This window comes from Aspergillus aculeatinus (genome assembly GCF_003184765.1).
Source record: "Aspergillus aculeatinus CBS 121060 unplaced genomic scaffold BO66scaffold_12, whole genome shotgun sequence".
NCBI classification, from domain to species: Eukaryota; Fungi; Ascomycota; class Eurotiomycetes; order Eurotiales; family Aspergillaceae; genus Aspergillus; species Aspergillus aculeatinus.
In genome coordinates this window covers 123,221-136,120 of record NW_020291481.1, presented here as the reverse complement: position 1 = coordinate 136,120, position 12,900 = coordinate 123,221, and the positions used below count along the sequence as shown (strand labels likewise).

General features: G+C 50.9%; 4 protein-coding genes across 4 annotated transcripts; all 4 read left to right on the top strand.

Moving 5' to 3' along the window:
* Positions 1 to 4,596: 4,596 nt before the first annotated feature.
* On the top strand, positions 4,597 to 5,095 carry BO66DRAFT_30896 (uncharacterized protein). Its single transcript, XM_025643263.1, has one exon. The coding sequence runs from the start codon at positions 4,686 to 4,688 to the stop codon at positions 5,007 to 5,009; it is 324 nt and encodes a 107-aa protein (XP_025506119.1). The 5' UTR covers positions 4,597 to 4,685; the 3' UTR covers positions 5,010 to 5,095.
* Positions 5,096 to 6,825: 1,730 nt separating this feature from the next.
* On the top strand, positions 6,826 to 7,271 carry BO66DRAFT_436375 (uncharacterized protein; the record flags this gene model as incomplete). Its single annotated transcript, XM_025650922.1, has 3 exons — positions 6,826 to 6,922; positions 7,008 to 7,086; positions 7,148 to 7,271. The coding sequence occupies 3 exons, from the start codon at positions 6,826 to 6,828 to the stop codon at positions 7,269 to 7,271; spliced, it is 300 nt and encodes a 99-aa protein (XP_025506118.1).
* A 2,217-nt stretch (positions 7,272 to 9,488) lies between these two features.
* BO66DRAFT_427170 (Rab family GTPase) lies at positions 9,489 to 10,926 on the top strand. The gene is made up of 3 exons (XM_025650332.1): positions 9,489 to 9,585; positions 9,701 to 9,764; positions 9,860 to 10,926. Exons 1-3 carry the CDS (start codon positions 9,502 to 9,504, stop codon positions 10,498 to 10,500), a joined length of 789 nt encoding a protein of 262 aa, XP_025506117.1. The 5' UTR covers positions 9,489 to 9,501; the 3' UTR covers positions 10,501 to 10,926.
* Positions 10,927 to 11,094: 168 nt separating this feature from the next.
* BO66DRAFT_418851 (40S ribosomal protein eS7) lies at positions 11,095 to 12,897 on the top strand. The gene is made up of 3 exons (XM_025649768.1): positions 11,095 to 11,419; positions 11,874 to 11,956; positions 12,115 to 12,897. The coding sequence occupies exons 1-3, from the start codon at positions 11,264 to 11,266 to the stop codon at positions 12,479 to 12,481; spliced, it is 606 nt and encodes a 201-aa protein (XP_025506116.1). The 5' UTR covers positions 11,095 to 11,263; the 3' UTR covers positions 12,482 to 12,897.
* Positions 12,898 to 12,900: the final 3 nt, after the last annotated feature.

Here is a 12,900-nt window from a genome sequence, read left to right as displayed (position 1 = left end):
TTTTTTTTTTTTTTTTGCTCAGTAGACACAGCAGGCAGATCAACCTTGTTTCAACGGATACCTGACAGTTTGCAGGTTGTGTGGCTAGTGCTCCATAGCTAGTGACCTGCCATCATTCCACTTCCCAATTCGCGACACTTCTTCGATGTATCGCACATCGCGTACTTTGTGCATTAGGCCCAATTTTCAGTAATTGCATCGAGCAAGCTACGTACTCAGCAAAGCAAGTATATTATTGATGATGCTGGCTGAGGCTGGACGCGTTTTAAGATTAGAAGGCTATCGGGGAGGGGGATCCATACAGGCGATCGGAGAGTTGATAGATCCGCGCGGCTAGAGACACAACACTACGGAATACTCAATAGATTAGACGACCGGTACAGTACTTAGTAGGCACCAACTCAAGATAGCACAACTCCAGCAGATCAATCAGTCACATGCCCACGTTCCAGAGTCGGAGCTAGATTCAATCCATCCGACTCGCGCCTTCAATTGCAATGTAAACAGTGACCAAGACCCTCCAAAGATCCTCAGTCATAGACCGAACAGGCCGAAACCCGCGCGCGGCCCAGGACACCCCTACCTAGCAACCAAACGATCCAGCCCTCATCAACAACCCTTGAACACCCCCCCCTCCCCTAGCAAGAGCCGAACTCAACGTCCGCACTCCGACGGAAAGCGGAAATTTCCAATCTACCTGAGGTCCCTTCCGGGGGGGGATTGCTCACTAGGACCTTAGGGCAGGGCTGCAAATGTCTTAATTCTCACAGCCAGTTACCGTAGTCAGTGCTGCCTAGTGCCTACCTACAGTGACCAAGTTGGGACCCCCCCCCTAACCGGTCTAACTACGGAGTCCAGTTCTACTGCCAGGTGCACAACGGTTCCTGCATCTAGCGGCCTTCCTTCCAGTTTCTAGTGTCATTCTAGTCCGTACGGGAATACCCGTATGCGGATTACGACCGTCTTTTTTGGTAGACACAAATCCAAACCCACCAGACAGACACCCATATCTAACTAGAAAAGCCCACCACCATCCGAAAAGATGGAGCCCGACCGACTCCCGTCGGACTCGGTCTTGCCTTCCTTGGGAAACTCAGACCGTTGTAAGAGAGAACCTAGTAATTTTCTATTCTACGTTACCTGCTTGGGACTGGGTGTAGTGTATGCAATGACGTTTGTCGTTGAACACCACCACCACCACCACTACCCCCGGGCCCCTCTCTCCCCATACACTAGGTACAGTACCTTATAATACAGTACCTACTACCTAGGGGCTTAGGGCCAGGCACTGTGCCTAATGCAGTAGGAACCGAGACGAACTGGATCTGGGACGAATCTCGGGAGGGAACCATGGTTTTCCACTCGCCCGCGGCTTTGGGGCAAAGTTACCGTCCGGATGGGCCTTCTAGAAGGTTTCTGGAATTTCGGCTTTTGCCTTTGGGGGGCCTATCTGTTGGGTGGGTGGGTGGGTGGGTGGGTTCTCGTCGGGGATGGCGTTGGGCATACTCATATGTCAGAGTTGAGAGTTGAAGGGGGTGGGTGTGGGTGTGGGTGTGGGTTGGGCTGTCAGTTGAATTGGATGTTACTGATGGAACATACCGTAAGGTTTGATGCTCGCGCAGAAATTGGACGGCAGTTGATCGGATCGCATGTCTTCTGGGGCTGTCTGCCGACTCTGCTGTTGCTGTTGACGGCGGCATGGTTCGATGCTAGCGAATCTATTGGGTAACATGAATAATATACTGGCGTGTCTCTCCGATGTTTGAGACTGAAGTTCAATTGCCATCGCAACCATAGGGCAAGAAAGTACTTTTGGTACACAGCACGAGCGATCAGTCAACACAAGCCAACCAATACATATCATTGGTTGCTCTGTTCCAAAGAGAGAACTCGACTGTACTTTCTCAGTTCAATTCAAAGGCAAGGCTGTCTAGGCCCCGTCAAACATACTATGTAGGCCTTGATCAATAGTGGCTGGTCAATCACCCGAAACATAGAAAGATGATCTATCTATCTACCATGGATGAGGCTAGTTCACGCGCGTTCGCGCCAACTCTCACAGGGATCATCCTTGCCACACGCTCGGGATGAAGCGTACGGTACTTTCTGCATTAACTGGCTAACTACAGCGGCGTCCCTGGATCTTAAGGAGAGAGATAAGTTAGGCGCCATGCGACTCCGTACACGCACACAACACAAGGTCGAGTTAACTTCTCAAACGCCGGCGGCTCGGAAGCCGCTGCGATCTCCGGAACCAACAAGCAGACGCGGCGCCTGCTGGGTACGGGCAAGCGGACACACGATTCGGGAAGAAGAGAATTTTGATTCGCTTTGGCTCCCTCTGCGCCCCCATTGTGGCGAGTGTCAGGGAGTTTCCCGAGAAGTAAGAATGATGTATGCGGTGGATGAGTAGCAGCAGCAGCAGCGGCATCAGCAGCTTAGCGGCGGTGTGGGGTTCGAGTAATTTTAGGTCATACGGAGTGCAAGCGACTGGGTGTCCTCGTATTTGCCAAGGACGGATGCAAAGACTTGGGAAGGCGGTCACAGATGCGATGGAAGGAATACATACATAGAATACGTACTGCAATTCTATCGTGCTGTAAGTATGAGGATGTATCATCCTTGTCTTCCTAAAGTGGTAAGTACCTACCCTAGTCACTAGTCGCAGTGGGTAAACAAACGACTTCCATGTGTCCGGGTATGTCACCCGCTAAGAAAGCCCGCACAGGGCTGCACCAAGGTCCCATCGGGTACACAATCTTGTGGGAATTCCCTCCGTGTCAATCAATTTCTACTGTCTGAGTTACTAGTCTCCCTCTAGACCTGCCTTGGAGTTCATGAGGAACGATGATGAGCTTGCCTGGCGGTTTGTGTAGAAAGACCCATCGGGGAGGGGAGGGGGGCTCGCGGGGAGTGGCGCTAGAAGGACTAGAAGCACGCGAGAAGAATGCAGGCTGGGTCTAGTCTGGGTCGAGAATAATACTAGCCTACGTAATGACGGAGACGGGTAGCGGTGGATTTGCCGGATCAATGATCGTTATTAGAGGGGCCCCACTGCCCCCTTTCAGCCCGTCCGATTTCCCCGGTGACCACCAGCTCAGAAATATCCACTAAAAGAGAAAAGAAGATGGCAGAACCCGGAGGGCTAGAAGGGAAAGAGAGGTTCTGGAATCCAGGGTCGAGACCGACAGGCGAGGTATCACTTGAAAAAACATAAAACGGGAAGCGAGAGGGTTTGAAACGAAGTTAACGTGTACGGAGTATTGGTAGGGGAGAAAATGATGTGGCTCAAAAGGCGCCGAGTTGACCTGTCCTAGTCTAGTCTGTTTAGTCTCAGACAAACGAACCACCATCCATCCCATCATCCCTCCTGTGGCTGACATGAATCAAATCAGGAGACTGGTGGGCCAGCCGAGGAAGGGGATCGAATCAATAAACACTAAACAGTGATTTTGCTCGCCATAGTCTCCCGAAACTCTCTAGCCAGGCGACTGCCTACCTAAGATACCTGACCAGCCAACGGGGAGCTCTCGGATTGGTTCTGAGACCTGATCCAGGCGAGAGCAGACCCTCTTCTTCCCCATAAGGTGGTCGACTTAGCAGTAGTAAAAGTGTCCGGAGGCTGCGGCCTGCTGTGGTTGCTTACCTCATGCATGCCCCTCGGCCCCCCTTCTCCCTGCGTTGTCGCATCGAGGGACTACGGTAAACCGTAGGTGACCAAAGTGGAAAGTCAAGCTCGCTAAGATGATAGGCTGGCTTAATGTACCTTACCTACCTGGCTACAAGGTATCAAGCAAGCAAGCGCATTATCCAATGATTGTTTGTGCCAGTTTGCTGCTCGATCAAGTCGGGATGATCGTGATCGTACAATGGGGCGCCTATGCAGGTACTACTCCGGGCCCTTCCCAGAGTGCGTCTAGCGCGTTGGGGGAAAGCAGCCGACCAGAACACCGCCTAACTAATCGGCTCTATTTTGTCAGCAACCAAACGATGGCAAATGATAGCCCCAGTCCGAAAATTTAGGTCTCATCGATGACGGAAAATAAATCAAGCCAAGGATCAAGAGAAAAGGAAATCAAAGTCAATGACGATCTTGACGAGACGTTCGTTCAATCAATCAACAAGCGAACATGCTGAAAGACACGGGAATAATCAACATGGATGATGGATCGATATGGCATTCGCCATGATCGTTAACTACCATTCATCCAGTTTCCAGGGGCCCCTGATTCCCACTTCTTCCCACCCACCCCAAAACACCACGCGAGCGAGCATGAAGACAAGCCCCCAGCGGATCCATCCGCGGGTTCCTGTGAGCGGCTGTCGTCTCCACTCACATGCACCAAACTTGCCCGAGAAGTCGGTTCCTTCTCCCCTAGCTTCTGTGGTAATGGTAGATAGGTTCAAAGGGTGCAATTCTGGGTGGAGTCGAATTTTTCTGGCCTTTCTTCGCTTTTACCAGAAAAGGTGCGGTGGTCGCCGCAATGACGATGGTGGGTGTGGCTAGATCCCCGATACTATTCCTCTTTCTAAGGTACTGTACGGAGTACTTTGATGTCTCATGACGGCCCAAGATCCATTCAATCCATCCATTCCCTTACGACCGAACTAACAGATGGCCAACGAGAACCATGACTGATTGATACCCGGTTGCGATTGACTCGGATTCTGGAACCTCGGATTATATGGATATGGATGATGATGATGATGATGAAGACTGCTGTTACAGATCAGACGTGCCTTTTTTTGTTTTTCTTTTCGTCCTCCTTGGGGTGATGTATGGCCTTCCAATTTCCGAAATGAACCCCCGTGTTTGGAATCAGCCATCATCGGGATTTTCTGACTCATGTTCACGAAACATTGATCATGGATTAGGGATTGAATCATCGAGTGTACTCCGTAAGCATGAACTACTCAGGCACAACAAGAAGCAGCAGAAAGGATGGCGACACAAGAGCCATTGGGAACGTTGGCAACTTGAAGGGGGGAGGACGCAGCGAAACCCCTAAGAAATGGAAAAGAAAGGGGGAAAGGAAAAGCAATAGGAGGGGAAGACTCATGGTTTCGCATCCACAGCTTCGGGACGGGAGAGCCGCTGACCTAGCTATGTACAGTAGGTAGGTATGTACTGTACTATGTACTGTACGCTCGACAGTAAACAGAGCTGCTTCTGACCTTAGTGCTGGGTCTGTATTATGTTTTGCGAATTGATTATTCTTACTACGAGTAGTTTTTCCCTTTTCTCTTTCTTCTTAACTAAATCCATCCGACTAACTAATTATCGTTACTGTTATTCCTCCGATAATTCTGGCCTTTTCTGGCCCCGTCAGCTGGGGTATGGTACCTTTTTCTTACTACTCCGTACTTACTATTTTTATTTGGTTTTATTTTATGTTTTTATTTTTTTTTGGGTTTTTCGTCTCTTTTTCTTTTAGGTACTCTGTGTTTACCCTTTTGATTCTCCCTGCTCCTGCTGCTGCGACTGCTGCCACTTTATCTCATCTCTTGTCTGTTTTGTTTTGCTTTTTTATTTTTGAAATTCTTCAGTGGTTCTCAGTCCGTCTTTTTTTCTGATTTCTCTGATTTAATATTCTATTTTTTAAGCTTTTCTTTTTCAGTTTTCTGTTGACTGTCTGGTCAGATCCTCCCCAATCTTAAAAAGAATGACCCATTTTAGTAAATTAAAATAATCAAAAAAATTGCAATGGCAGTAGAATGAAGAAGAATAAAGCGAGGTACTTACCGGTATATATCAAAGTGATGGAGCCCCTTCAACTCTCTACTTGGTTAAATTCTTCAATTCATCCTTCTCCATTCTCTGCCTGGCCATTCAATTGATCTCGCCCTTCTTGAACTTCTTCCTATCTACAGCCAGGACCTCCTCTTTCTTCTCCTCCTTCATCCGCCTCCCTACGTACTTTCGCCCATTCCCTCGCGCCTTCGGTTCTTATCCCGACCTGCCTCTCTCCGTGACGTTACCTACCAGGCCGCGTTCCATCCTCCCTTGCGATACGTCCAGTCTCGCAATTGTTTTCTTTTTCGTTACCGGATTAGACGGAGTTCACTTCCGTGGCACCTCCTTTCCAGGATTACCTCCTTGCGGGCTGCATTAGTCGCTCCGTTTCCTTGGTTGTCGGCTCTTGATCAGATCGCGCTTGATCTCCAATAATTCACCAGCACGTCCCTGCGTGGTTTACCGCGGGTTTGCTACGATCTCGACATATCGAACGGCGAAAAAAGCAACCAAGACCGCAGATTTTCTCGAAAGGAAAGCAAAGTACCACGGCCTAGCCACCGGGCTCGAAATAACCCAGCAAAAACGACCTGTCGACTGGGCTTGAGGGACTCCACATCCTTTCCTCATTCTTACAAGCCCATTTTCTTTTGGTACCTTGAAGTCGCATTCCTGCCCTACAGATCTACCTCTCCTCGCTACATCACCCTGTCTCGAGCGTCAGACCTGTGATCCCTCTTAATAAGGATTGCTCTTCCGATCTCACCTGCAGCTGCATCATCCGTCCTCTGCATCATTACCGCCTGTTGCCGGGAATCTTGGGTACCTCGCTAGGCGATCTATCAACAAACGCACAGTCACCCTATTAATTGGATTTTCCTATTATTTTATTTTCAACTATTTTTAATTTTCGCCTTCGACATTTTCTGAAATTAATCTGGCCTCCGGGAGACCCAGACCTGTCCTTTATTTAAGCTTCCGTGAGTACTCCCTTCAACCCCAAGATCTACTTTCTCTCTTCCCATCCACTTCCACCCTCCTGCCTCTCTTGCCTCTACCATCTCACAAGACCAACCTTGACCTCTCTGACCATGGCTGTCTTCGCAGAATCGGCTATGATACCCAAGGATCTCTCAGCCTTCAACATGGGACGCGGAGCTTATGACACCACGGGGGTCAAGAAGCCCGGTGCACCGCCGCCACCCCCTTCGACTCGATGAATCCCTGGAGGACATCTGCCAACCACAATCTGCTATCCTATTGATCTCTCGAGCGAAAAAGTTACTGGTGGTTTTCTTGCACCTGGTGCAGGGCCCCTGGAGTTTTAACGTGACTGCTATGAAGTCGAACTTGTAAGTATTGTGCACCCCGTCTGCGCATCGGCCTGGATCCAGAACTGACCACCCAGTCCAGTTTCTGTATCACTACCTACCTGATTTTCTTACGCTCTTCGTTGGCCACCTCTGTTTTCGGCATATTCGACTCGGTTCCTAATCATGTCCTTGTCCTTTCCACCATCACCTCGATCATGGACTGACACCGGCTGCCTTTCTTCTTCTTGGATCGACTCTACGTTTGACGCATACACCCTTTTTAATTTTCCGACACGACCTCCGGTCCATGATCTGTTTCATTAAAAGCCATCTGTTTCTTTTACTCGGGTGTTTCATTTTGGCTACTCTAGAATCGGCGTTTCTTATAGACGGACTGGGTTATTGTGCTTTGACTTTTCCTTTTGTGCAGTGGGATACATGGATTGATACCAAGACAGACTAGAACCTCCGACCTCGCGGTCACTTACCTTTTATTGTTATTTCGTCTCATTTTACAGAATACATTTCCTCAGTGGATGTCGTCTTTTCTTGTTGCAGTGTGCGGGTTTTTCATGATTTGCGCGGATGTATGTATGCTATGCTAGGCATAGCGAAGCATTTCCTCAACAATAGTGATCATTTCGTTGCCCTTGACCAGCCCTTTGTCTCCTCCACTCTCCAGATTGGGAGTCTGGTCTTGCATGCCAGCTTGAAAGCTTCAGGAATAACCTCGCACTAGGCAGGCTGGACTGCAATCCATTAAGCGGCGATTGCTCCAGGGTTGGCTTGACGGGAGAGCACAGAGCATCTTCAACGTGATTTGCCGGCCCTAAGCATTATCTGGGTGGATCCCTGGTCGAGAATCAGGAAGTTCGAGCGCAGGCTTGCATGTGCTTCTTTTTTGGGCAGCCACCGAATCCTGTGCAAATCATGTTGTGCAACGTCGGCTTGATGACAGCACCGGGGCTGCTGCCGCTGGGGAAATGTTTCTCTCCAACTTAACAGGCTGACAGGCGATTCTGACCGTTGGAGGAAGGGAGGGAGGGAGGAAGAAGGGGGTGGTGGGGGCGAGGGAGGGAGGACCCTCTTTTGGCACGTCATGCTCGGATTCCATGGCATGTTATCGGACACTGTTGGTTCCCTCGTGCTTTCGACGTAGAGTCGGCTTGCCTTAGTACCTAGCTGCTACTTTCTTAGTTGCTTTGAGGTTGCTGGGTTGGGCTAGATCGCTTGTCGCCCAATGAGAGGATTTCGATGTACTTTTGAGGTCTTTGATCACCAGAAAAGTTGATCTATCGCCTTTACCGCCAGGATGAGGCCTGAAAAGGAAGACACAATCTGCATTGACACCGTCGATGGGTATGGACAGGCGGCGGAATGGGACAGGTATCTAGGCAGGTGCTTGCAGGTCCAGGCCGAAAGAGGGCGATGGTCATGAAGTCCTGAAATCTAAGTCCTGACTAATGGGTGTGTGTGCAGGACGTTTCTTTCTCTCGGGGAAGACGGAGCAAAGAAAAAAGATTAATTGACGAAGCCCTAGCTAGCTAGTCCGGAGTAGGCATGTACAGTACATACAGCAAGTACATTTTGTATATTGTACAGGATGTACTCAGCCCAGGGCCGCCAGATTATCGGTTGGTTAGGTAGGTACAATCAATTGACGACACCTTTAAGCCCCTCTTTTACCCCATTTCCCGTACGTGCGTGTCTGCTGTCACCCGAAAAGCCACTGACTCTTTTTTTTTTCTGAATTTTGTTCAGTCTGAATTTCTTGGTCAGGTTTGGGTGAAATTTAAACTACACCGCATTTCCTCGCCAATGATGCAGACGACGTAGTTAGTCTACGCCTCAGGTACCACTGCCTGCCTGAACACTGGACAGTCTAGCCCTCTTTCGGAGAAGCGGGAACATCCCGTGACTGTCGGGGTAAGCTAAACCGAGTTGGGCATCGCGCCGTCATCCCATCTACTCGGACCTCCGCCTCACTGGGTATCGACATGGGCGGTTAGCATCTCTCGCCTGGTCTCTCTCTCTCTCTCTTGTCGTCGTCACTCTACCTTACCTCCTCTTACCTCCTCTCGCATCGCTGCCCTTCTTTACCGCCATTTCATCTCTCTCCTGGTACGTCCTATCCGTCTATCCTATTTGTCGGCTCTTTTTTTCTTGTCACTTAGCACTTGGTCCTTCATGTCTTGTGTTCGCCCCCCCTCATCTAAACACCCCTGTTTGAAGTTGGCTCCCAGTTTACCTCGTGTTTTTTCTGCTTACGTCGTCGGTTTAGGCTACCTCCTTCCGAACTTTTTCGCCATCTGTATTGCCGGCCTGAGCCGCCCCTCGCGAGCAGAAATCCGGCCCTCAACGATCGATAAACCACCGTGGCTGTTAGCCTATTCTGCACGACGACCTGATTTGAAATTCCCCAAATCCTGAAACCCGTTGGGCTCTTCTCCAGCCATGTCTGAGTCAACCGGCGCCAATACCGCGAAACCGAGCAGCAGCGTCAAGCTGGTACTTTTGGGAGAAGCGGCGGTTGGAAAGGTATGAGCGACCTCGGCAGTTTCCGCCATCCTCCTGTTCTCCGTTCGTGGGACGAAAAAAAAAGTGACCCAGGGACTGACAATGGATCGGTATGAATCGCTTTCGGTTTTAACAGTCGTCATTGGTGCTGCGATTTGTCAACAATGACTTCCAAGAGAACAAGGAGCCAACAATTGGAGGTAAGCATCCGACGTGTGGCGATGTCCCCCCCACCCCAACAGCCTCCCCGCGGTGTCACCGGAAGCTGATGTCATGGGGTTCTTTTCGGATTCAGCGGCCTTTCTGACTCAAAAATGCTCCCTTCCGACGCGGACGATCAAATTCGAGATCTGGGATACCGCTGGTCAGGAGCGGTTCGCCTCGCTTGCGCCCATGTACTACCGTAACGCCCAGGCGGCTTTGGTGGTTTACGATGTCACCAAGCCGTCCTCACTCACCAAGGCTAAGCATTGGGTGGCGGAGCTCCAACGACAGGCTAGCCCCGGCATTGTCATCGCCCTCGTCGGCAACAAGCTGGACTTGACAAATGACGCGAACGAGGCGGCTGGCGAGGCGCAGGCCGAGGGGGAACACGAGCCATCGCCTGCCGGCGGGGACGAAGCCACCGAGGAAACTCAGGAGGAACCCGATGTCTCGAACGGAGACGCTCGGAAGGTGCCGACCCGGGAGGCTAGCGCCTACGCGGAGGAAGAAGGCCTATTGTTCTTCGAAACTAGTGCCAAGACCGGTCACAACGTGGTCGATGTCTTCACTGCCATCGCCAATGCGATCCCGGAGAGCAGCTTAAAGAGCGGCCGCGGTGCCGGCGCCGGCACTGGACAGACCAGCCTGAGCGGTGGTCGCCCGGCCGAGGACTCGAGGGTCAACCTGGGAGAGCGCGGCGCGGCGACGGCCAAGGAAGGATGTGCATGCTGATACCAGATTGCTTTTTTTATGGGCGTCCTGCGATTTGCCTTTGTTCGTCTCTTGCTTAACTGTTTTGCTTTTCCGATACAATATCAGGTTGATTACAGATTAATGTGTTCATCCTATGGCGGTGGTAACAGCGACCGCTCTGGGAGGGCTGGTTCTACGGTCTGCGCCCGCGTTCCTTGCGGCGTCTGGAGATTTTATTCGTGTTGATGGATGCGCTACCAACGGTTGTTTTTCTCAGCTTATTGTTTTGTACTGTTGCGTCAGAGAGTGACGAGGGCATGATCGGGGATGTTGTTGTACAGATGAGAGAATAAGGGCGGATTAGGGTTAGGGTGAAAGTGATCAATCGACCGGAAATACCAGCCGTGTATCCTAACGAACTGTGAATTGAGCTAAACTATAGCCAAGCCATAGTCCAAGGCGTATGGGATCTATAACTATCTATCTTTAGTCTGTGATGGATACTGCAGAGATAAGCAATAGCGATAGGATACTAGCGATAGCGATAAGTTGGCGGGGAAGACAGGATGGGAAGGGCGAGACAGATCACGGGACCGGGCCACCCCTAACTAGACCGGATGTGGAATAAGGCGGCCGGCTAAGCGAGAGCGCCGAGCCTCCGATCCCACAGCCGACCCAAGCGCAAATTGGGTCGCTGCTTGCCCGGTATCTTCGAATTCAACCACCAACCTCACGACAAGGAAGGCAGCAACCACCTCTCCTCCTAGCAGCACAGCCAGCAACCCGTCGCTCGTCTGCAACAATGGCTGCCATCAACAAGATCGCCCTTAACTCGCCCTCGAGGCAGAACCCCTCCGAGCTGGAGACCGCGATCGCCGGTGCTCTTTTCGACCTCGAGAGCAACACACAGGACCTGAAGGCCACCCTTCGGCCCCTGCAGTTCGTCTCTGCCCGTGAGGTAAGGACTGTCTTTGTGTGAATTACAAGCGCTTTGTGGTATTCGCCAGCAGATCAGCAATTGTTCCAGTCCGTCGTTGTCGCCATGTCCGGAAGAGGAGGAAATTTTTTTCTGTTTCGTCAACAATGGGGTGGAAAACCGAACTGTGTGTGCGTGTGTGCGGAATGCGGAGATACGGCATCAAGAACAATAACTACGAATCACAACAACCCACACGCCGGTTTTACAATGAATTGGATGTGTTTTGCGGGTCTCTGTTCCTCCCACATTGGAAATTTCGAAATGGGGAGCACATCGACTCAACAAGGGAAAATCGGAACAAGACATCGCGGACGACCGGATCGACTAATCTGCTGTGCTGGATATCGCGAATGCTTACTTTGCTCTTTTCTGCGATGTTGCTCTCTCTCTCTCTGCAAACTGGTATTGACGATTTCTTTCGTGAATTTTGCAGGTTGAGGTTGGTCACGGCAAGAAGGCCGTCATCATCTTCGTCCCTGTCCCTCTTCTCCAGGGCTTCCACAAGATCCAGCAGCGGTATGGGATATCCCTCCTTGTCTTTGCCCACGCTTCATAAGCCACTCGGATGTGCCCAGTGCGCGTTCGAGTATATGATGATATCCTGTTCTCTCGTCAACACCCGGGATTGCGTGGTCACGAAACACCAGAACAACCCAACTAACAGCCGCCTCCAGCCTGACCCGTGAGCTCGAGAAGAAGTTCTCCGACCGCCACGTCCTCTTCGTTGCTCAGCGCCGCATCCTGCCCCGCCCCAAGCGCTCCGTCAACTCCCGCACCACCCAGAAGCAGAAGCGCCCTCGTTCCCGCACTCTGACCGCCGTCCACGACGCTGTCCTCAGCGACCTCGTCTACCCCGTCGAGATCGTCGGCAAGCGCATCCGCACCAAGGAGGATGGCTCCAAGACCCTCAAGGTCATCCTTGACGAGAAGGAGCGTGGTGGTGTTGACCACCGCCTCGACGCCTACGGCGAGGTCTACCGTCGGTTGACCGGCCGTGCTGTTGTCTTCGAGTTCCCCCAGGGTGGTGCCTCTGACTACTAGACCGCGAAATTCTTTTTTCCATAATGCATCTTCTTTTTTTTCAACCCCTTCATGAAAAAAGAAACCAACATGTTGTTTTAAAGAATCTGGTCTGGGAAAATCAGGATTAACAGGGAATTCAAATATGATGGCTGTGTTGTTGTGAGGACAACTTTTAAAAGATCTTTCTAAAAAACGAAACATTACTTCAAACCCAAACTCTCCTAACCAGCCGGCGGTTCCATCCATGCCAATGCCAATTGCCAATTGCCCAATTGCCCACCAATCGGAAAGCTCCTTGAACTAGATCGGAGGAATCTTCAATCTTCACTTAAAGATCGATCATCCTTCTACTTCCACTTCTACTTCCCCATACACTCACTCCTATTCCTCCAGTATACGTATCTGGGGGAGAACCCCCAGACCCCCCTTTCTTTCAA